This window comes from Bombus huntii, chromosome 10, assembly GCF_024542735.1.
Source record: "Bombus huntii isolate Logan2020A chromosome 10, iyBomHunt1.1, whole genome shotgun sequence".
Classification (NCBI taxonomy): Eukaryota; Metazoa; Arthropoda; class Insecta; order Hymenoptera; family Apidae; genus Bombus; species Bombus huntii.
The window spans coordinates 6510353-6535519 of record NC_066247.1 but is presented as its reverse complement, the minus strand read 5'-3'; the positions used below and the strand labels follow the sequence as shown (position 1 = coordinate 6535519).

The 25167-nt window shown below is 34.8% G+C and overlaps 1 protein-coding gene across 6 annotated transcripts in view; it reads right to left on the bottom strand.

Moving 5' to 3' along the window:
• LOC126870214 (poly(rC)-binding protein 3) overlaps positions 1 to 25167 on the bottom strand; it is a 184999-nt gene that overhangs the window by 66612 nt on the left and 93220 nt on the right. For all 6 annotated transcript variants that reach the window (XM_050627721.1, XM_050627716.1, XM_050627720.1 and 3 more), the window contains one exon: positions 19077 to 19331. In XM_050627721.1, coding sequence (XP_050483678.1) covers positions 19077 to 19157 — 81 coding nt within the window. In that variant the 5' untranslated portion in view covers positions 19158 to 19331. The remainder of the gene's footprint in view (positions 1 to 19076; positions 19332 to 25167) is intronic.

The following is a 25167-nucleotide window of genomic DNA, read 5'->3' as shown; positions in this document are numbered from 1 at the left end:
GGTAGATTAAAGGACGATTGCTAATAATAATAGTCTTTGGTAATAATAGCAACGATTGAACTATAGGATGGCTATGACTTAAAATTGATTCTCATAGCTCTTCACTTGTAATTATGATCGCACAAGCTAATTGTGATTGTGTTTGATAATGGTAATGGCAACTTGATTGTAGGATGAATTCTTATTTCAAAATTCTTATTCATAGTTGTCCACTCGCGATGCTGATTGCATAAGTCAATGGATATTCTGTTTAATAATAGGAACAATTTAAGCGTATTATTACTTTGGCTGAAGATTTGTGATCCTGTTTCACCTATTTTCAATCTTGATCGTGATTCCTCTGTAATTATTTAACCTTTACTTTCAATTATTTTTACCTTCGATTTTGATCGTAATTCTCTGTAAGTGGAAACTGAAACAAAAGCATTCTCTGCATTCTATGTAAAAGAATATTAAATTTGTATGAAATGAAATATCTCTATGTTTCAAGCGATAACGAAAGCGTGGAATAATAAAAATCTAATTTCAAGATTTTATCAAATATTTAATGAAATGCTTGGCCTATCGCGTTTTACCTACAGAAGCAATTTAAAACAGCGTCTATACTTTCGCCACTGCTGTTCCTCTCTTTTGCCGCAATTGGGCAAATCTATTTAAGCGCGATTTAATTAACTTTTAAGTTACAGATCGATAGTTTGTTCAAGGGTTGCTATCACGATTTTTTTTTATCTGAGTTCGAACGAGAAGTACGAATGGTTCGTTTAAAAATTACCCATGTTCTATCGATACGTGCATTTCTCTGGCTGACTAATACCATTTTCAACGCGACGTTTGGAAACCGAATTGCCTTCCATTTGGCTGAAATCTTTAGAAAGATTCTCCCTAGGACCCCTCTTTTCCAATAATTTCCTTCCTGCCACGAGAATCAATTAAGGTTACTATTTTTCTAGCAATTTGGTAAGATCAAAATTGTTTCCCCATCGTCGATTGAAATTTTTGCTTTATGATTAATTTTCCATATCGAAAATAACCAATTTTAAATTAATTAAACAGCTTTTACAATTGTTTGCTCTCAGTTACTATCGTCTCTTACGTATTTGATTATTTTCAAATATAAATACGTACGATTAAATATTGCAGTATCGATTCGTCTTTTTCCAAAGTAGATTTTGACAACTATATTTTGCTTATAGTCTTTGAATTGTAACAATTTCATTTTATCATCTGTAAGTACAAAATTTCTCAAAATACAGCTCTTGAATTTTTCTCGAATTCGAATCTCGTAAACTGCAACAATTCTCCACCTCTCGAAGTTTTCAACTATTTCTATTATTAAATGTCTTCGAGTTTGTAGTTCCATATCTTTTCGCGTCATTTTATCTTAATGCTTGTTTCTTTTTTTCTATGATTTTTCCAAATAGTCCAAAGTCACAGCGTTTTATCAAATCACTATCGCGTTATCAACGTTGTGCCTAAAGAATCTTCTTCGTTATCAAACAACAAGAATTTGATACATATTCGATACGTATTCGATCAGACGACCGAACCTTCGACAATTTGTCCTGGTACCGTCGCAATGTCACGGCCGTTCCTCCGACGCGACTACCATCGCGTGGCATCGACATAAATATCTGGCGTAAATCCAACCCGTGTCTTATCTTACCTCTGCTCGTTTTCTTTCGTGTTCCCTCTTTTTTCTTCTTAGTCTTGCGTATGTATACACGTCGAAACTTTTCTCGAGTTTTCAACTAGTAAGTCTACACGTTAACCCTTTGGCCACGAAAGACTAGCGTTAACACGGATGATGAACAGTTACAGCGGTACCATTATGTTAATTATCAGTTTATATATTTATTAAATTATTTGTGATTTTTTTAGAAATATTAGGGATCGTTGGATTTTCTCACAAAGGTGATAGAAATAAAAACGGGTCAGTGACAAAATTTTCATAGAATCTTTAGATTATTTGTCAACGTCCAAATATTGCAGATCGTTGAATTTTCTTCGCGAAGGCGATAAAAATAAAACAAAAGTGCAACGATAATAATTTTATTAATTCTTTGGATTATCTGATCGAAGATGATAAAAATGAAGAAATGTTTCAACGATAAAACTAGGTGATTATAGTGATAAGCAGAAAGGATATAGTCGAAGCTGAGAAACAGAGAATATGTTAATGTTCGAGGTTTCTAGCGTCTAAAAATTGTTAAACATTTTCGCAACACGTAGAAACTTCATAACGAAAAGCAGGGGTTATCTTTTTAGAAAAAATAAAATGTATGTTTTACGAGCAATCACTATCAGTCAAAGCTCGTTTCATTCTTCTGTATTACAAAGTTCAAAACGCATTAAGCACTCGATATTGTCTTGATAAGATACTGCACACAAGAATTGTCACGATATCGTCGCGAATATAAATATCATTCTTCAGATATATTCGTCGTAGGAAGAAAATCCCAATATATTTAGTATCTTCGAAGAGTCTAATTAGAGTAAATAATTATAAATATAATATATAAGTATAATTATATATATATAAGTATTTAGGTAATAATTTACTCTAACATTTATTATACTTAAAAAAAGGCCTGCAAATTATTTACTTAATAATTTACTCTAATAATAATAATAATAATTTATTATAATTTGCAGGCATTTTAGAAGTTTCACATTTTTGACGCAATATGTATCGATAACTAGGGTAAATAGCAATAAAAGCAGTTTAGAGCGCTGTAATAATATTACTAACGTAAAAACGATCGTTAAAGACGTTGTCTTCCATCGAGTTTACGACAGAAAACTTTCAACTTTAACTTCTAGCTGTCTCAGAATCTCGGAATTCGACGTAGCTTTTTAAATATCCACCGTCGAATTAACTTTGACGCGAGAATTAACGTTTGAAACTTGCGCTGGTTCATCAAATTTTTATGCCAATCTCGAATCGTTTTCGCGATGTTCTACTTTCAAGAAGCATCACATTATTGAAGAGCTTCTCTGAATCTTCTGATCTCTCGTTCGAGTCTAAAGATGTTATTAATCTATTCGTGGAAATTCTTCCGATAATAGCAGTAATTAAATATGCAAATAAAGATGATAATTCAACGATTTCCATTCAAATTTCTGATGGTTCTCAGTTCTGGAATTTTACATGAACATATTCTCCGAGATGTTTGGAGAAAAATATTCGAAATAAGTAGAACGATATTAATACCGTTGTCTATAAAGATACGAATAAGAATTAACCAAGTCCAGAGTTGTTAAGTTGCTATAGAATATGCGACCATTTGAAATAACTTGAAAATTAAAAATTGATACGAATATGAAGATTTAAATACATATAAAAAATTAAAATTTCATGAACTTTTCTTTTAAATATACAATTATAGCTAGCCTTCTAGGTATTGAATTTACGAAATTGAACGCGATACTATCCACAATATTATTCCAGTTATTTATGCAACAATTCTTTCGGATTCTCTTTTTAAATAAAACATGCTTCTTATATACTGACTTTTCATTCCAGATGATTTCAAATTCTTTTAGAAACACACTCAACTCATTATATAATTAATTATTAATCCTTGAAGAATCAGCGAGATAATTGGAAGGGTCGAATTAGAAGCGAATGAAGCAGAAGAAGAAGACGAAGACGAAGAGGATGAACAGTTGCGTGAGATGTCTGTGTACCATTGAAAGGATAATGGAATCATGATAATTCGCATTGGACCATGCGATTGGCCGACGTCCCTGGCCACTGTCCAGCCTGTCCTACGAGTTCGCTGTGCACATTCTGCCCGCAGACATAATGCTTCTCTGGCCAAAAACGCGGCCAGACGTATTTATTTCGCGCGAAAGAGCCCGCGTATCCGTTTACTTGCTCGCGAGCCTTGCAAACCAACCATTTCGCAACACGTCAGGCCACGACATTATCATCCCCCAAAAAAGATCCTCCGGGACGTGTCACCATTTTCCACTTTCTATTTCATCGTGCTCAACCTCTTTAAAAGGCGAATTTTTTCAATAGCAAAATAATAATGCACGTTTGAACGAATGTAATGATAATATCGCAAGTACGTTGTTATTATATATTAAAATTAAGAAAGAAGAGAAAAGAAAAAATTACAGCGTGATTTTCAAAGCAAATTACATGTAACCGCGTGTTTGAATCGGCGGCGAAAGATTATGACAAGATAGCAATATTCGAGAAGATTTAGAAACGAAATATACATGAAGTTTAGCGCGTTATCTGGCTAAAAGAAAACGAGCGTCTTCGTGACGATTATCTGAGAAAAATTTGATGAGTATCAAAGTGGTTAGTTTACTTTTTCTTAGTCGTACTGAATTTGGAAAATAAAAATAACGGAATTAAGAACTAGTTTTATGATGCGATTTATTTGCAGATTATACACGCGATAGATTTTCTTCTTTCTGTTAGAAAATTTATTAAATTAACCACGAATGGGTAGTTCGTTCGAATGTTTTTGTTATCCAATTGCTTCGATATGGAAATAAAGGCACTTTTATCGCGAGTTCGTACTGCGAGAATTATAAACACCGATAGTATGAAAACGCGACCATCGAATTGAATTAAAGTTAGCGTGAAATCCTGATCGGTTCCGGATTGATCGTGGGACGATCGGTTTTATCGCGAACGTGAATCCCATGTCGAGTAAGGGGATTAATCGGCTGACGTTCCAGAGGAATAAAAATTGTTTCAACCGTCATTTAAATTTTATGATCGTATCCGATAAAATTAAACTAGAGCAAACAATATCGAAGAGTAAATAAATTTAATTATTATGAAACACCGTATCGTGTTCTAGAAATATTTTCAAGTTTTATATACGTGTGCACAAGATTCGTGTCAAGGAATTTATATCGCCATCTAACTTAAATTTAGGTTGAAGAGAAACAATGCAACACGATAATTCATAAATGCGTTTGATGCGTGACGTTTTCATATGGTCTCTTTGTCACGATATATCAAGCATGTTGGCGTAAGAGCGTTGCCCAATTTTATGAAGAAAGCTTCATATACAATGGCGGACAGAAGAAAGTTTAAAATTGATACTCGTGTGTGTAACATTTGTATTAAACATTTTTCCCGTACTTAGCTCTCGCACGATTATATCCTACACATTCGTTTCTCTTGTCAATTACAATTCAGTTTTGCGAAATTGCAGCGTTTCCCCCCATTTACTCTTTAAACTTTCTTTTCGTCGCCACTGTACCACTTAAAAGTGGAAGAAACTATCGCCGAAGTTGAATGAGTCAGACTCTGCATATGAAAACATACGGCAAACTTACATTAGACGCATTTTCCTGTTCTGAAATTTTGTACAGACGCGTAAAAATCCGCAGTCCACAAACAATAACTGTACAGCAAATTTCTATGAATTCGTATGAAATTCGAACCTGAAGAAGACCATAGAATGCACATAATAAGAAAAAAAAAACATATAAAATACTCCAAACCATATTTCTATAACATTCTACGAACGAAGCAATTCTCTGCAAACATTCCCCTCATTTAACTACATCCCCGCCGCCTGTCCCAAAGAAACACAAACCTGCATTCCGCAAGACCCTTAATCAAACAACAATCACGAAGGAAGATCCCACCCATGTCGCGCAGCAGGACCACGTGAAAGAACGAGCACAGCCAATACATTCAGGCGGCTCTATTCGTGTTGTAACTGCGCTAAAGAGAAAAGGGCAGCAACATTGGCGCTCGAAGGAACGAAAAACGGGCATGAGAGAGCGAGAACGACAGCGGAACAGAGAAGCCCCATCGTCTCTGTCGTTGGCGATGCCATCGGTATAGAAAACCGCGGGTGTAACGAGATTTGTCATGGAAGTACTTGCCGCGAGTAGAGTAAGAAGCCGCGAGGGAGACGTCGAGACGGGGGTTGGTGGTTTGCAGCTAGGAAAAAGGCAGAAGGAGAGAAAAGGGGCCGAGTGAGAGGGAAACCCTGCAAGAGGGTGGGTCGAGTCGAGCGGAGGGTGCGCACCGATAGGATAAAGGGAGTCCCCTGGTCGACCAACCGACGAACCGGCCGTGGAAAGAGCCCTATGGAGCGGAGCATCATCCAGACATGCAGAAACGTGCAATAATTTCCGTGCTGCACTTCAGCACGAACACCGACGTCGGTGTATCGGATACGCGAGCGTTGGGGGATGCTTCGCGTGTATTAGAACGACGTACGTGTGTTACACGAGACGCGAGTTTAAAAGGTGTACAGTCGCAGGGGTAGAGGGTGGAGACGATAGCGGTGGTTGTTAGTAGCGTTGGAAACGTTCTTCAGATTCTTCGACGATTTCAATGTCGAGCCCCAGAAATTGGGCTGTTACTTGGGAATCGAAGGTTTCGCGAGGTCTCCGAGGATTTTTCAGAGACGCGCGGAGGATTTAAATGGCGAGATGTTCGCCAGAAGACGGAGTAATAGGTTTTGGGAATGTATTCTTGTTGCAGAGGCGGGGATTTAGGATCGCGAATGCAGATTTGCGTGAATTGGGAAATTTTATTAGAACGACACATGGTAATACTTAGGAGAGACGACGGTTCTTAGTTATGCTTTCGATTGGTCGATGAGACAGCTATCGGAATTCAACGTTGCTCCCGTGTGAAAAATGGAAGATGCGATTCGTCGTTAGGTTCGAGGATCCGCGTTATTTATGCAAATGTGTAGAAGATGTAACGCAAACGGAATGCTAAGGGATCGTAACCGAGAAGAATAAAGATTTATTTCACCCATCAAACGTTGCAACAAGACTCCGCTTGGAATATTTGTTATGTCGCTGCATATTACGCGTGGTATTTGTGTTGCAATATTTTATAAGCGAAATAAACCTTTACGTGGGTTATTTATTTCCTTGGTTATTTTTGTTAATAAAAATATGTAATTCCATGGAAATCCGCAGTCCACTTATCGTATCTTTTCTACGAATAATGGTGATATTTGTATGAATTATAAATATAATAAATATTTATATGAATATGACATTTTTGAAGTTTTGACGTATCTTTCAAATTGACAAGTTCTACTTCAATGAAAATTTGTTTGCTTTTTAGCTTTTATTTTATTTTTATAGTCTTATATATTGTATAGTATATTTTATTATTATCATAGTCTTTAATTCAATGAATTCTTCAAATACTGTCTTTTAATTACCATTGTTTCTTCTTCGTCTTATTTTAATTATATTTTAATTATAAGGACAGCTCTAGATGGCGATAGAGTCCAGTGGATATGAAGATGAAACATCGACGCAATTCTGTTAAAATTAATTGCAAGACGTTACGTCATTCTTCGTGAAATTAATCGGAACAAGTCTCTTTTCATAAAATTTATGAGAACGATTATTATATCAAATATTGACGTAAACGCTGGAACACATTATCTTTATTTTAATACTGGATTTATTAAAAGAACAGATTGCGTGACTTTTTCCTGTAAATTGAACGTAACCATACCTGAGATCACCTTATCGTGCTATTTCTGCACGTTAAAAGGCTTATCTCGTTAATGGGAAAATAAGCATATAAAGTCTTTATTACGCGAATTAATGGACAGATGCGGTTATAAAACCACCTTTTTAATATTAGACACATGTCATCGTATTTATATAACTTTGCAAGTAAAAATCATTAATAAAAGTAATTACGTACTTAAAGCGTAAAATTAAAAATTGGGTCTTTTCACGGGAAAATTGGAATTCAGAGTCTTGTAAAATATCCAAGCAGAAGAAACTAGAATTCCGAAAATTGTATTCCTGTTAATCCCATATTTTCTACCAAAGTTACTAAGCTCTACGAAATCCAACTATAAGAAAGATTTGAAGTATCGAGAAAATCGTAAAAGTTGTCCAGGATTTTCACAAAGTTACCATGAAGTCTCAAGATATTCAAGTTTCCTAATTAGCAGCGTTTAATTTAAAGTATCCTATGAATATTCAAGAGATTTTCAATATCACTTTTTCCTCCTTCAACTTGGATAATTTATCGATCTATTAGCAGCATGATACTCTTTCGCGAACTTGAGATTCTTATTCACTTTGTAATTTAATCTAAATTAATTCTACATAAGTTTCGATAGAATATAACACAAAGATACATTCATCATACTTTGTTTGTCAAATTTCTTTCTTTTCTCGATGAAATAGAAATATCAGGAAATAATAGATTCCAGGAACAGAAATTTAATTCTATTGTATCTATCTGCTACAGAATTCAGTAACAGCGTTAAGCATGCTACACAACGAGTCTTACAGTCGGTTGCACATAATTTAATAACAGAGATTGTGCGAGAACCTCGATCCATTCGAATTCAGGGAACGATTCCAATTACGATGCCTTAATCAGAAATCCAACTCTACATATCTCAATCTCTACTAATAGAGATTGTAACAAACTGAATCGTCAAGATAATTACAAATATTGCTCCTTCGTTCTAAACTGGATTTTATAATTTTCAATCGATTTGCAATTTAATTTCAACTTTGCTATTTACGAGAGAATTACGATCACTACAGTTTTATGCCACTTACACTTTCATCATTACACGTGCAACATCACGTATTCGAGTAATTCTACTTTAACCTCGACTTCGATTCAGAAAGCAATTTCAAATGCTACTTTTTCCATTCGAAACGTCTATCAACTGACTCGCAACAAACACGCGTATCTTTTGTATTATTATAATTATTAATTATTAACAAAAATTGTATGAGGAAAGACCTACGTTATTTTACTACTACTTAACAAGAGTTTCGTGTAGAAAAATCAGCAACTTGGCACGTCGTTTGTCGAAAAACCTGCGTCTTTGTATTTTTATTTAACAAACGTCGTGTCAAGAAAAGTCTACATTTCGTACAAGTACTAGCCTTTGGAGAACTTCAACACTAATAATACACACTGCTAGTCTATTTCAATTGAAACACTAATCTCATTGATAATTCTAAATGCTATACTTTCCACATAAATGCAATTACGAATACCCTAAAATAAAATCTGACTATACCAGAAATATGTAACGGAAATGTAAACGTAGCAAAACCGATAGAAAACACATAATATTCAAAAAATAGACAAAATGTCCATAGCACCGTACACGTTGTAATATTTAGCTTCCAGCTTCCATTTGTTTAATTATACCCGTAAATATATGAAATCACGATCATAAATATCCGCATTCCTCTATCGATTACGATGCTAAACGATCCTGAAAATACTTTTCGTTTCCTTCGTCACGGATCCAACTTGGTCTATCCCAATAATAGAGAGGCTACTTCAGCCACCAATTTAATTTCGAAAACAATTCCAAAATCGCTACACTCCCGTCACAGATTTAACACCACGTTAGCACAGAAATCCACTACAGACTCAAAAGTACATACTATTGCAGTTACTATATAGCCTCATCGGGGATGCAACGGTTTCGAAGCGTCTCGATGCCAGTTTCTTGATGCAAGCAGATAGTAACACAATGCGCGTCGCAAAAAGATGTTCTAACAGAGCCAGGCGGCTCGTTCGACGTCTACCGAGTACGATTAATTGCTAAGACGGCGGACATTAATTGCCAGTGCCGCGACCACAGCTCGTGTGACTATTAATTACGGATGTAGACGACGGCGGGATCGGACTTCGAAGTGCACGAACAAGACGCGCGTTCGCTAGACTGTGAACAGGTGAACCTCGGCGCGGTAATGGGATCGTAATAGATCGTAAAATCGGCTGAATACCTTCTCCGATGTTATCTTCGTTTTTCCCAATCGAAATGAAATACGAAAGTGTGGTACGGTGGACGTTGAAACTTTCAACGGTTCGATGTTCCAACAAAAATGTCAAGGAAAATTCAGCGTTTAAACTCAGACGAGAACTGGAAGTTTAAATAAAAATATCAAGGAAAATGTAGCTTTTTTAAACTGGAAGGGAAACTCGAAGTTTGAATAAATAAAAATGTCAAGGAAAATTCAGCTCCTAAACTCGATGTTGGAACAAAGATGTCAAGGAAAATTCTGTTTCTAAACTCCAATGAAAACTCTCGGTACAAGGAGACAAAGAGTCACTTGTCGTCATACAGCCGTCACGTGGTCGTCTTGTCTGTCCGCTAAAACACACAGCCTTGTAGAAAAGTCATTGAGAACATCGCAATTGTCAACAGTAGTATTAATCAGTTTACCGATAACGCAATGGAACATCTTAGAAAAGTACGAAAAGATAGATAAATGTATTTCTGCAAAGAAACGTCAAGTAGCGATGTCGATAAATCGCAACCCTCGACTAGCCGATCGTGTGAAAATTATTAATTATTTGATATTATAAAATATTTTTTTACGTATGTACCATTGTAATATTGATATATAATGATTATTATACTTGTCTTTTCTTTTTGCTATTTTTATATGATCCTTCGAAATTTCCTGTATTGAGCAAATTTTGAACGTTTCAACGGATCAGTTCAATTTACATCACTTCAAATATGAGACGAGAACTTAATGCTGGAATCGATTGTGTTCGAGCTTGGAGAGTCTGTCGTATTCGAATATTTGTATGGAAAAGTTTTACTCGACGAGGAATGTGTCAAATTTACAATAATTTTTCAATTTTTATTTTATTCTCCTATAAGTATCGCGATCACCAATTTCTTAATTTGATTACATAAATATATCAATTCTAAAAAATACATATAATCATACATCCAATTCTCAAAAAACAAGTTACATACTTCAATGAATTTATTCATAGCAAAATGATACTTAATACTTATTAGCATATGTTGTGTTATACGTACAACTTCATATCTAATTCTTTCTCCTTTAATCACTTTATATTATTAGATTCTAAAAAAAAAATAAGTTCGAAAAATGTTACCATTATTCCTTCTTCTATTTAGATCCTGCAATTTTATAATGTTTGCAGAAATCAAAGTATCTATAAGCACAATGATATACTATCTTTTTTCCAAATAATATTTTTTCGTATATTTCGGTACATATAGCGCATAATATTCCATGCAATTAAATTCCATAATTATTCTATATAATTAATTTTCCGTAGATTTATAGAGCCAACATTCTCATTCTAAGGCTACTATACTTTTATATATCCATTGTAAATTTTATTATCGATCGTACGCGCGAAGTTATCGATTGCGGAATAGGTGGCTTAACGATGCATTGTGTGATTTATTCATCGGCGAAAAAATAGAAATGGAAGGTTGCCGGATCGGCGAAGGGAAGGAAGTTCAAATTCTTGGCAGCCAGTCAGATTCGCGACGAATTGCATGATCCACGTTGCCCTCTGATGCCATCCAACGCGTTTTCTTTCACATCCACTTTTTAATTATGAATTGCTGTATTGTTATTTCGTTAAATCGATTCATAAATGATAATTTTTGGTAACAGAAATTTCACTATACGTTCAACTGTTAGAAGATGAACATATAATTTGTGTAATTAACACGTTCGATATCACAATGAATTTTAACAAGTTCAATACAGGAATATTTTTACAATTCTTACTTTACGCGACTACAAAAATGGAAAGAAATCTGTTCGGTTTAATTAAAAAATTCCTACGCGTGTTAGATTGTAGAGAAACGTCAAAGAAGAATAATATCGGTACGTGCGTCGACTTCACAACGTGTTAAAATAAAACGTTCGCTGTACATCGATATATTCGTACAATGAATTTAACAAAATAATGTAATATAATAAATCATAAATGAATACCCAATATTTTTCCTTATTTTTCAACATCTTTTTTGCCATTTGAAAAATATTTACAAATATATTTTTCAAATATATTTGAAAAGTATTTACATATCGAACTATAAGAGATATATAGGGTGGTTGGTAACTGGTGGTACAAGCGGAAAGGGGGTGATTCTACGTGAAAAAAGAAGTCGAAAATATACAATAAAAATTTTTCGTTTGAGGCTTTGTTTTCGAGAAAATCGACTTTGAATTTTCGCCCGGTGCGAATCTCACTGTAGATCGTTGTCTCGGTGGAAAAATTAAAAAAAAAATTTTCATTCCATATTTTCACCCCCTATAGAATCCTTCACCTTCTATAGAATCACCCCCTTTCCGCTTGTACCACCAGTTACCAACCACCCTGTATATTATATATATGTATAAATTTATGTAATTAACACGTCGAATAACAAAGTGGATCGTCCATATAAACGAAGTTCCACCGCAGCTTTCATTTCGACTTCTTTCATACAAATTCCTTATTTTCCTCGTAGTTGTATCAAACTTCTATCTCCAACCACGGAAACGGTTTCAAATAAACGAGTTACTCTCGTGCGTTCAACCCTCTACAGTCGATACGCGCCACCCCTTTAGAGTTGCGATATTATCTACCGGAACACGAGCGAAGAACGCAGCGAAAGGATTCGCGTTTACACGCGGCGTGGGCCGGTTTTATTGCCGGCGAAACCACCAAGAGAACAAATGGATAAACCAGGAAAGGGAAGAGCAATTTTGAGTTCTATCGTTGGCTCTCGAGCGGACAGGAACCGGCTACGATTTCGGAGCTTTGGAGTTTCCAACGAACGCTACTCGCTCTCTATGATGAATGAAATTTCGTCTGTGATGAAGTCTGTATGATGATTGCAGTTGAAAATCGCGAATTGTACACTGTTAAAGCGATTCTTTCGAAAGAATGAAAATTTCATTCGATTTCCTAGCGTAAAATTTGCAAATTGTGCATTGTTGATTTTCTGTTCTGTCGAATGCGCGGAGATATCGTCGAAGCTTTAGAGTTTTAAAGTTAGAAAGTTCGAAATGGCGCGTTGTTAAATCGATTGTTTCGAGAGGATGGAAATTTTATTATGTTTCCTGAGGTTAAATTTGCAAACTGTGCGTCGTTGATTTTCTGCTCTGTTGAAGGCATAGAGATCTTACAGAAGCTTTCGAGTTTTAGACGAGCAAGTTGCAATTTATGCATCGCTAAATTGTCTCTTTTTCTACTAAAAAAACAAAGAAAAAAAAATAAACTGATTCTTTTGGAGGATTGAAAATTTGATTAAATCTTCTAGCGTTAAATTTGCAAATTGTGATTTGCTCTCTTCAAAATGTTGATATTTTATATTTTTGATTGAACGTTTTCGATCGCAACATCTTGGAATCGATTTTCTTCGAAAGAATGGAAATTTCATTAAATATTTAGAGATCGAAGATTGCGTCCAAGAAACAATTCACTGTAGTATCATGTGTAAAATTCAGCGAAAAGAAATTTGAATTTCAAGCTGCATTTCGAACTTCCATCTTATTTTTACACTGTATACATTTCGTTAGTTTTTTAGTTTTTTTCTGTATTTGACGTTTCTCTATTAATAAATGTATTTCGAAGAAGATGTAGGCTTCGTTTTATTTTCAATCTTAGAAAAAGAGGAAGATTCGTTGGCCGGATTGAAAAAGCGAATCCGTGTCGAAAACAAAGTAAAATAAAATGGTGACACGGAGAGAGTCTTGGCACACGCGCTAACCGATTTATTATTGACTCGGGTCATGGATAGCCGCGACCGGGCGGCAGCCACGGCGAAAAAAGCAAATCGACCGGAATACCTCTCACTGCTCTGTTTCCGGTCCAGCCTCGTGAACCCAACATCAACCGTGGAATTTGGAGAACTCTATATTTACACATCGATTTTTCTCTCCTTTCCTTTCACCGACAATAAATTCTATTCAAAATCATCGGCTCGTAAAATTTATTCTTCATATGCACTTTAATTATACCTATCCCATTTTACCAATTATTTTACTAATTATACCATTTCGTGTATCATAGCCTGTATGATTTATAGTTGATTTTTCTTTCTTTTTCCTTAACACGTGATAAATTTCATTCAAAATCAACGGCTAATAAAATTCACATTAGTTGCAGTTATTTCAATTACACATTTCTCGCCTCACAAATTGGTTAGTTATGTTTCATGGTTTTTCGTTGAAGTTATGTCAGTGCTGTGCAAGCCTCTTAGAAGCTAAACTGACTAATTTCGTTTTCTTATCAATTCCTCAATTTCATCAGATAAACACGCGATTAATGTCAACGATAAATTCTCAAAAACAAATGAGTTACTTTCGTGAACGAATGGATACTATTACACAAACGAATATTATCAAGATATATTTAAAAAATGGTATTTGTAAGATGGTTTTCTTTGCTTTTCATTTTACCGAGTCTTCAATTTGTCCTCTGAGAGGTTCCTGCATTTCGATATTATCGAACAGTCAGAAAAATGTGCATATAATTGAAAGACTAAAAATTTAGAGAAATGCACGATATTAGAATTAACAGAAATTACTATTTAACTATAATTCACATTATAAAATTATCGTACATGTTCACAGTGTAAATATCCTTTTTATACGACGAGTAATTGTAAATTGTAAAATACCTTCTTCTTAGGATTAAAACATTATAGTTGTTGCCAATTTTATAAAGTACAGTTTAGCTTCTAATATGACTCTATTAATCCATCTTTCGAATTCTTTAACTTCCAACCGCTTTCATACTCCTTACATTAGAATAAATTTTGATGGCAAATAAATAAAAATTGTATCCTCAATAAGAAGCTTTGCGCATTAGTATTTTGCTCTAAATTTATCCAAATTCTCTACAGAGAAGTAACCAAAATTGCCGCTACAATACAATACAACGAAGTCCTTCTGACGAATCGAAATTTAATCGATGTCTGACGACCGACGACCGTATCTACTTATCTGGCCATTCGGTTCTTATAAACCAAATCTACTTCGGTATTACGCTAACAAAAAAACAAAGTAATGGCGAGAACTGGAAAATTTCTATTGCATTATTTGCCCTCTGGAATTATTATATCCTCTCATTTTCATATGCGACTGCTTAAAGAAATTCATTATTCCAGTTAAGATTCCATCAGTCGTGTAAATCCGCTTACATTACAATCCTTAACGCGTTGACTCGAATTTGATGTATTTTACCGGAGCCGCAACACGTTCAAACGCACTACGCCATAACGCTATTGTTATTGCAAAGTATTATATTATATCTACATACTGTATTTTTCTCTAGCCGCGTTACCTAAGTCATTCGCATTGTTCAACATTTTCCATGGCTCGTGAAATTTATCTGACTTCGATCGTCATAAAAAATTGAATAAAACGTAGCTCATCGATTGCCACTGTGACAGTCAAAGTGTTAAAGGGTTAAACGAATGGTCCATCGTAAGTTACGGTGAGAGGCCAATTACAAACGGTCGGTGAGGTGTCTGTGTGCACGCGGTGCTCGTTATTTTCGGACGGTAATCCAAGTCCGACGAAAATACCGGCCTTCCCAGTGCTGGACACGAAAATAAAAAAAATCGTAATTGTCGAAGCCCCGGGGCAACGAGGATAGTATCGTCTTGGCTCGCGTCACCGGCTGTAAATCCGGACAGTCGTCGTTCGTCGATTCGCCTATTACACTGTTTCCTTTTGACAGTTATCGTCGCGTATTTATGAGACACGTTCCGCAGCCTCTTCTTTCCTCACGTTCGCACCTTGCTTTTCCTACACCCGGAAGTCGTGTCTCGAGATCCTTGTTAGCCAATGTCGGCACAACCAATATCACTTTCCACGCATCTCTTTAAACCCTCTTCGACCAGTTTCCGGATCGTTCTTTTTCTTTTAGGTATACGATTATTCTATGCTTATTTCGTCATCATCGTTTTATTATTTTGAGGAAGCTTTTTCATATTATTGTTAACGCGGTTTTGGGCTTCTTCTTCTTTTGACAATTTCTAGATCGTTCTCTTTGTTTTATTTCTTGGTATTTATACGTATACGGCAGTATAGTGACTGTTTATTATCCTGAAAATGTTCTTTGATAATAACAATCGTCTATATGGGCGATCTTTTAATTCAAATTGTTTTGAGATCAACCCTCTTGTTTAAAAATTGTTTTCGTACGTATCTTTCATATGCAAGCTGGTTATTCCCCAATTTTCAAGATAGAATGTTAGTAAGTAAATCTTCATATCGTGAAAATGCTAAAATATTTGTCTAAACCTGTTCTTAAATACCAGCTAAAATAGAAAAAGAAGAAAAAACTCCCAGTAAAGTCTGATATTATAAATAATGAAATATTTATTCAAACCTAGTCTTAGATTCCAATTTCTCTAAGTAAAACCCTCGGTAAATTGCCCACTTTCTGAACGCTAGAATATTTCTCCAAATCTGTTCTTAAACTCCAATATGCAAACTAAAACCCTTACGTAAATTCCCATATTCTGAATGCTGAAATACTTATCCAAACCTGCTCTTACATTTCAATTTCCGACTTAAAATCCCCGCGTAAATTCACCAATTTTGTAAGCTAAGATATTTATTCGAACCTTAGCCTTAAGTTCCAATTTCTAAAATAAAATCCTCAAAGGGAAATTTCCATCGTTTAAATATCGTTACATTGATAGAAAGCTGGGCTTGAATTCCATCTTGGAAATATTCTTAGGGGGCGGCAGTGGAATATCTCGTAGGATCGCAGACTGCGAACCGGAGAACGTTAATGACGATCTTTCGGTACGGTTTCCGGAATTCTACACACGATCTACAGAAATCCACCGTGCCGAGCATGCAAGCATGCGATACAGACATTGCTCACGCTCTTGATTTGTGTTGGAATCCTAGTAAGAGACGCGGCCATCGAGAGTTATATCTCAACAATGAAATATATTCCAGCAACAGTTTCTTACTGCCACGCTGTGTACAACGTCGTTTGATATCTAAATCGTTTCGACGATATTTGAACACGGACTATCCGTTGGTCCGTCTGTGTTGCAAAACTGAGCATCGAGGAAGCTGTTTTCGGAGCTGCATCTACATCAGGACACTTTGGGGGCAAGGATGGCCTTTGGGTTTCTTTGGACGTATACCGAGCGAACCGAGTTTCTAACAGAGCGGACTATCGTCAGAGAGATAAGAATATTTTTAGAAGCACAGAGAAATTAGAAAGTAATAAATGTGTACGAGTAGAATGAGAATATCTATGCAAATTTAGATTTCTATCGACAGAGTGTAAGAAGTGTAATTTAAAAACAGGTTCCTTTCGTCCACTAGATATTATAAGGAATACTCTATCTTGAATATTTTGCATATTTTCGCATTTCGTGTATTTTAAACTTCCCCTGAATACATAAAAACCCGTAGTTTAGCAATGGAATATTTCGATGAATGTTTATTTCCAACAGATTTATAATTTTCGATGCGTATTAATTAATACGCACTGGGTCCAGAGAAGAATTTTGTGGCTTTTAATGTTACAAATTTACTGCAGTACTTCGTTCCGCACTAATTGTCTAATTAATTGAAAAATGATATGAGAGATATCGCAGAAAATATTCTCATTTGAAGAATTAATCGTATGATTTTAGAAATTTAAGAACAGCAATCGATAATTACGCAACATTATTTATTCCATTTACCAAAGGAATTTCAAATCTTTAGAATATCCAACCGGTCAAGCGTTTGCTATGAACTTCGGTTCAAAAGCCCAGCAAATATGTTCAGAATAGGCTAATAATACCGGTACCATTTGTATCGATATTTCTGAACCACCGAAGTATTGTAATTATATATAACATCGATGTGAGCTTCGCTGTGTAAACGAGGAGCAGAGTGACAAATGTGTATTTCTGTGCAACATTGTGCAACATCTTGCACTGATTTATCTTTGCAACTTGTCTCCGATGTCAGATGAATTCTCACAGATAATCGTACGTTACGTTACGTACGATTACGCAAACATGGCAATTAAACGATTTCTTTTATCTGCATAAAAGTAAAGAAGCTTCGAAGTCAAAAACTGCATATCGAATTGTGTATCATCGGTTGTATAAAAGATACGATGAAGTTAATTAAGAGATAATTTTCTTTTCTCTTCGAAGTATCGCAATCTTTGAATTAGAAAGTTCGAAGCAGAAAATTATCGACTATTCGATTATTTGCTAACGAAAATTTATTTATTCCACGACTGAGCCAATAACGCGCTCCGAAAATTCGCTTCATTATTTTCTCGTTGTCCTACTTTTTTTCATCGTCTTTCACTGTGAGCCGTAACTGATAGGAGAAAATGATAGTTACATAACTATATATATGTATATATAGCAGGATGCTGTCAAAAAACTAGGGTAACTGTCAATTGTTAACGATGAGTTTAATGTCTTGTAGGCGTTACATGGACGGTGTGCGCATTCATCAAACGAATTAACGGGATGTTTTCTAGAACCGTCGATTAAAGTGTACGTTGCTATGAAATGATAAGCGAAAATAACGAAAGAACCTAGCGATTGTTGCTGCTGGTAATTTCATCGGTAAACGAAATTTAAGACGAGCGTAATTTTTCATCCTTCGAGCAAAGTCCCGCGCTTCCTTTTCAATGATCAGTTTTGTGAACTTATACGCTTTTCCAAGTTTATTTCCCCTTCCAAGAAACGACTTCGCTAAACTACACAATTTACAAAAATTCCACTTGACAATTCTATTTAACTCGCTACAATCTAAATCGTTAAAAACATGTGGCTTAAACAGTTAGCTGCTGCGACCTCTTTGAAAAGCGCGCACCTAAAATGTGTCGCAAAAGGTAAGCGAGTATACTCGTCAAACACAGAGTACGCGTGGCTGTTATAACGTAGAATCAAGTTGTAACAAACAGACTGTCTTATTTTTTAATTTAATTGCTGACAGGGCTCGTAGTAACACAAAATATAGCCACTTCTTCACGACCAGTATACTCGTGAAAAACAGCTAACCGATCGACGATTGCTTCCAATTCCCTAAACTCAGAAATTTTTCAAAATTTCACGTTCTTAGGAATTGCCTTTGCTTTTCTAAAAGAAAACCGCGAAAAGTTCAATATTCCACTGATCATAATACGATAGACGTTTTCTTTGGCGTAGAGAATATTCAGGAAATACGTAAACGCAGATTATTCACCGCTCAATCTCAACGAGATAACGAGCGGACCTCGAAGAGTTACGAGTTTAATGAACCAAGGCGATAAGGTTAATTAATAAACGGCATAGTAAATGGACTGTATCGTGTGATCTTACCTTGCCCTGCATAATCAGGCGGATGGTCAGAGTGACCGAGGGGTCATCGTTCAAAACGGGTTTCGAATCCATACTGTCCATAATGAAGTCACAGGTCCTGTGATCCGAACGAAAGCTCTTCTTGAGATTTACGGGGAGAGGGGAAGGATAAGAGGCAGGATAAGGTGGGCAGGGGAAAGGTTAGGCGAGTGATTTTAGTTGGAGGGGTCTTGGGACGTGCTTTTCAATCGCTCCCAGGTGTGTTCAGTCCTTGCACTGCAATCAAAATATGCATACAGATTAGTTAATTATTCCTTCGAAATTCGAGTGTAGCGTTAAAACAGTTTATTATATTTTATTCAGATATACGCGGTATGTTCGTGTAACATATTGTTACATCGTTGTAATTTAGGAATATTACATGTACAAATCCATCGTGAATTATAAATTAAGTTTCAAAAGAAGTTACACAGCAAGCTACGGACTCTCAATCATCTGAAATTGAGTACTAATTTTTTAATTCTTAAAGAAAGGTAACTTTATTCCCACTGGGTATATTCTATCTCTCGTTGTTGTTTTATAATGTTTTTTAACGGCTTATTTAACCTCCTGCTGTCCTCTTCACGTTTTGTATCTTTGAAGATATCTTCTTCTTTCGAGCCATTTTATTCGTACAGTTCGTGGTATACACAAAAGGTACAAAAATCCAATTGAATAGCGAAAGCAAATATTTCAAATAAATTTCGGGTCATATCACAGAATTATGGAAATTGTATTGCATTGAATTAATTTATTGTCATTTTGTGGGTTGGTAGGTTGGTTTAATTAAAATAATACGAGAAGATTTTAATAATATATCACGATCGTGGTTTACACGCTATAGATTATTCTATTCTATTGCGATTCCATAAATTATCTTCGATATACTATGATTTATATGATTTCACCGCTTATTACAATTTTCGACATAGTTTCAGGAATATAATTTTCTTCAGATCGTTACTGGAATTATCAGATCTTAGATCTTAGGATTTTATTACGAAATATGATGCATTTTGTAAAATATTTTAGTCATCTTCCAATCGATATACCAGTCTAATTTTGAATTTTAATTATACTTATTGCAAGTATATATAAGTCCCGTTGAGAAGCTTAGTGGACAAGTGGATTTTTGCAAGAAAAACCTAACAGCAAACGTGACCAAATTTGTTTGTACACGTGTCAAAATTTGTTCTGAACTAGTAAACTTTAACGAACACATCAAATAATGTGTCTCAATGTAACTAAAGATTTTATTCTATCGTTTTTTTTTTTTTTTTTTTACCTGTCACGTAGTTTCCAAATTTGAAAAAAGAGTCAGAGTTCTCAATCATATTTGTGAACAACCGATTGCAATAGAAATTAGAAAAATTGAAAGCTAAATAGCCATACAATAATTGTTATCTCATTATCCTGCTGTCTTTACAGACTTTTCAATCGAACTTTAACACCAGCCACAGTTTTCCCAAATCAAAGATCTTTATCATTCATATTGCTTCTCCACCGAGAAAAATTCGACGACACAAATTAAAAACCAAACGATTTGTACAATATCGCGAGTACTTTCGCCAACATTCGACAGGAATCCGATTGAAACTATTGATTGCAAATATCCCGATGAATGTATAACGTTTTCGAAGATAGTTTTTAATTCTGAAGCTCGTTGTATAGAATTCTAAAAGAGGATTGGGTAAACAGCGTGGTCAGTTATCGATCGGGTTACATATCGTGCTTTTTATCTCTCGAAATACTTTTCCAGGCTACGTATTTACCTCGTTGCTTTCTGATTTAATCTATCGACGAAGCAATAACTATCAAAGCAGGTGATTTTCAATCCACCTCCTTGAATATATACAAAGATGGAAAAACGTATAATGGGTCACTATTAATCGGATATTTATATAATCACGAAAGAAGGAGAATCGAACGCCAAGATTCCAATTATTCAAACAACACTGCGAAGAGTAATGTCACTTTGCGACTGGCTCTTCTACAATTCTATTATCTTCGTTTATCTGAATGCAAACATTAATTCCAATGATAAATATACATTGCTCGCCGGCAAAACTAATCTCAGATTTTAATATACCACACGTCTTTGCAAAACCATTTCAAGAAATGCGTTTCGGTTATTCATATCTAATAATAAAAAAAGAAAAAAGGTGTGCGAGTATATGGAACTATAGGTCTATTAAATTTTACATATATCTCGAAATTATAGAAGACGTAAGTTAGTTAAAGAGCCATTATAATTAACAATTCAAATGTAATTAATACTAAAAGACTAGAATTAAAGGTTCAACCGTAATTTATCATATTTAATAACAAAATGAACAAAAATTGAGAATCCTTTTTAAACAACAGGTCTGTGAATGTATGGAACTATAGCCTATTCAATTTTTATGTATCTCGAAATTATAGAAGCTATTTAAAGAGCCATTATAATTAACAATTCAAATGTAATTAATACCAAAAAGACTAGTATGAAAGCTTCAAACGAATTTTACAATTTTCTCTTACAAAGCCTGCCTTGCCACAAAGTTTCATAATTTTTCTCAAAAAGTAAAAAGATTTTAAAAAGGCTCACAGAAGCTACAAATAATTCGAAATAAATAAAAAGGACGAACCTGTGATATTTCTAGCATCCTAATATTATCGTTAAAACATATTCGCTGTACCATTCGTTCGTTTTAACGTGTCCCGCTGTACAAATAATTTGCCCAAGTCCAACAGAAATCCCGAGAACATAGCGAAACGAGTCCGACGAAATTTCATTTATCGCCGGTTCGATAAATTAAAATGGTAGTAGGAGATTAAAGAGGGAACAAAACAATTGGTGAGAAGCATGAAGGAGAACTAGGTTACAAAGCCAACATAATTCGACCGATTCACCGGCGACAGGCTAACGACGAAGCTGAGAGGCGAAGAACAAATATATCTTAGCTCGAACGACCGGCTCGACATCAAAGCCTCTCAGAAATAAACGAAATATGTACAATTGCCGGTGCGAACTTAACGCGATTTCCACTGTACTGACGAACCAATGGGACCCAAGAACCACCGTAATTCTCTTCAACGACATTTCCAACTCGTTCTCGTATAGTTTTCTAAGCCGCGTGAATTCTATTTCCGTGGAAAACGCGGGGAATACGAACGATCAGCAATCGCAACGCTCGCACAGTTAAATAAACATTACATTATCGTCAGCGTGATGCGCACAGTATTCCAGGAAGCTGTGCAACAAACGCTGATTTGCATACAGAATTCCAGACCAAAGATGTTTAAATAATTTGGTAAAACGGCTGGTCGAGTTAGATTTGTTCAAGAGGATAGATGATATTAATCATCGCGCTGCGCAATTGATCGTTCATTCTTGAGTAGTTTTAGCTTGAAACGGAGAAAAGAATTCTTTAATTTTTAACTGCTCGTTTATCTTACTATTTCATTGTGTTTCATTTATCGTTGTCGTTACCTTCCCGCTAGTTTTAGCTTTAAGACAATTCTTTAATTTTCGCCTGTTCTTTTTTCATACTTTTTACGTTGGAATAAATTTGAAAACTTTAGAATAAATTTGAGAATAAATGTATTAAAATCGTATCCTTCGATGAACGCATGCAGAGTGTAAAAGTTAAGAGACGTTGGTCTTAGTTCTTTTTAGATTTTCTTACTACGAATCTATATACTTTTCTACGTTAGTATTTTACACATATATTTATCCAGGTTCTGACAATACTCACAATTTTCTTTCTAGAAAAATGGTTAAAATTGACGCTATAATAAAATTTTATTTACCGAAACGAGATCTTAGTTGGTGACCGATTGATGTCTGGCGTCTGACGATTGAATATACTTACTGCGTGAACCAAAAATGAAAGAGATTGGCGATTTATTATATAAATTGTTTATCCTCTAATTTGTTCATACAAATATAACGTGTATTCTATAATTTCCAAACGCAATTGCTCAAGGAAATTCTGGCTATTATCATATTATTCGAGCTTATTATTCGAACAAGTTTATAAATAAAAAAGAAGAGAAAGATGATGTTGCAAACACTATTTTTTAAGTTTACCTTGTAATTTACTATTATTTATTGACATCTTCTTGTAATAAATTAACTCGTGGAAGTAATCTTTCTTATTCTTTTTTTAACAGAAAATTGAAATTAACGAAAGATGGAATTGACCAATTTGGCTCCTGAGAGTTCCATTTACACGCTAGAATTACATTTTAAATTTCAATAATAGCGAATGCTTGAGCAATTCTATTTGGAACGAATCCGCGTAACTAAATTTGTATTCTGATTTTCACTGTTGTACGAGACAAAGAAGATGCCGTTTCGGATTGACGTTATTTTCAAGGCTCGCACGCGTTAACCGAGAGTGTGTGTATCATTGGCTGTCTGTTCTTTGTTGGTTCTAACGAACCTCTTCCTCATTACGTGCACGTGTATAGAAGCCACTTAAATATAACTTTCTGTCACAAAGAAACCCTACGGCAACAAGAGAGAAAAATATGTTCAATAATCGTGCGCTGTCTTTTGTACGTGTGTAGGACGTGTCTCGAGAAGGTAACTAATGGAGTTGCTATAATACGCTTGTATCAAGCGTTCGAAAATACGAATTTTTCATAAACTTAACTTTTCAGTGCCTCAGCTGTTCCACTCTATTTTTCGTCAATTTTTTACATGATATAAATAAGGTGATAAATCGTACGACGAATTTAAAAGATAGTTAGTTTAAGAAAAAATACTTTTCAATTTATGAAGACGATCGTTGTGGTCGCTAAATGACTAAAATTGTTTTCGCAGAAAAGAATAATGTAAAAATTCTCGAATAGTCCGGAAATGTTCTCCAAAGTATCATTTAAAGATAATTTAAAGCGGTACAAAGCGACGCAGAACGTTTCATTCGATACTAATTGTAAGTTAGGTATCGTTGACTTGTACATCATTTTATGTCCTTCATTATGAAACTTCCATAGTCACTATTTATGACAACGTTCCGATGTATTATACGAACAGCTTTATTTAATTAGTATTCTAACATTATGCATCACTGTGCACAATTTTAAAGTGTAAAAGACTATTCGACACGAAGAGTATGCGAAGCAGAAAATCGTTTGCAACGTATCTTTCGTTTTTCAAAAAGAAATAACACAGTTTGAAAATAGTTCATTTTTATATAATTTAATCAGAGCGTCGCGGCGTTTCATATATATTTTTTAAGCATGTTCATATTTAGAATACTGTTTATCTATGGAGGAATTCGGAAAGGAAACGGTATATATAACGCTACTTGAAACACATCAATTTTGTTAAAGGATGTAACCTAAAAACTGGGTCGTATAAATTCTAAATATTAACATAACAAATAGCCGGCGGTTGTAAATCTATTTTAAGTGCTTTCTAAGTAGAGCCAAATGAAATTATAAATAGAAATGTACTTCAAATAATATTTTGAATAATGGATGGAATTAAAACGAAAGACAGCCAAAAAGGAGAGACACGAACGTTTGTCACACGTTGGTCTTGAGATAGAAATTTTCAAACAGATTTCCACTTAATTATTCCAAACGATATATTAACAATATATATAATACACGTTTTCCAACGTTATGTGTTGAGCTTTTTAACGTAGCAAATACCAACTGCCATAAATTGTTTGCAATACGAATAATAGAATTTTCATGCAAAGCAATTCAAACATATAAATTCTAGCCAATTTTCTAGTTGTTCCATCATATTTTTCGCCAATTTCTCCATCAATTTTCGATCAGAATAATACGAGTAATTCATTTTATTTTCATGAATTTTATTAACAAAAAGTTTAAAGCTTAAATTAATTCCTTTTCCTTTTTTAATGCAGCACTAGACCACAGAAGCGAATACTCGAACCATAGAAATATATAAAAATAAAATTTAGATGACGAAGCAACATAATCTTATTATGTTATTAACGACCACTTCAAACAAATTCAGAGCTACTAAGTTACTTCAAGAGTTATAAAATTTCATGGAATTAGTGAAAAGAAACCGAGCGATGGATACAGCGTTATCCTATTGTAGTATTTC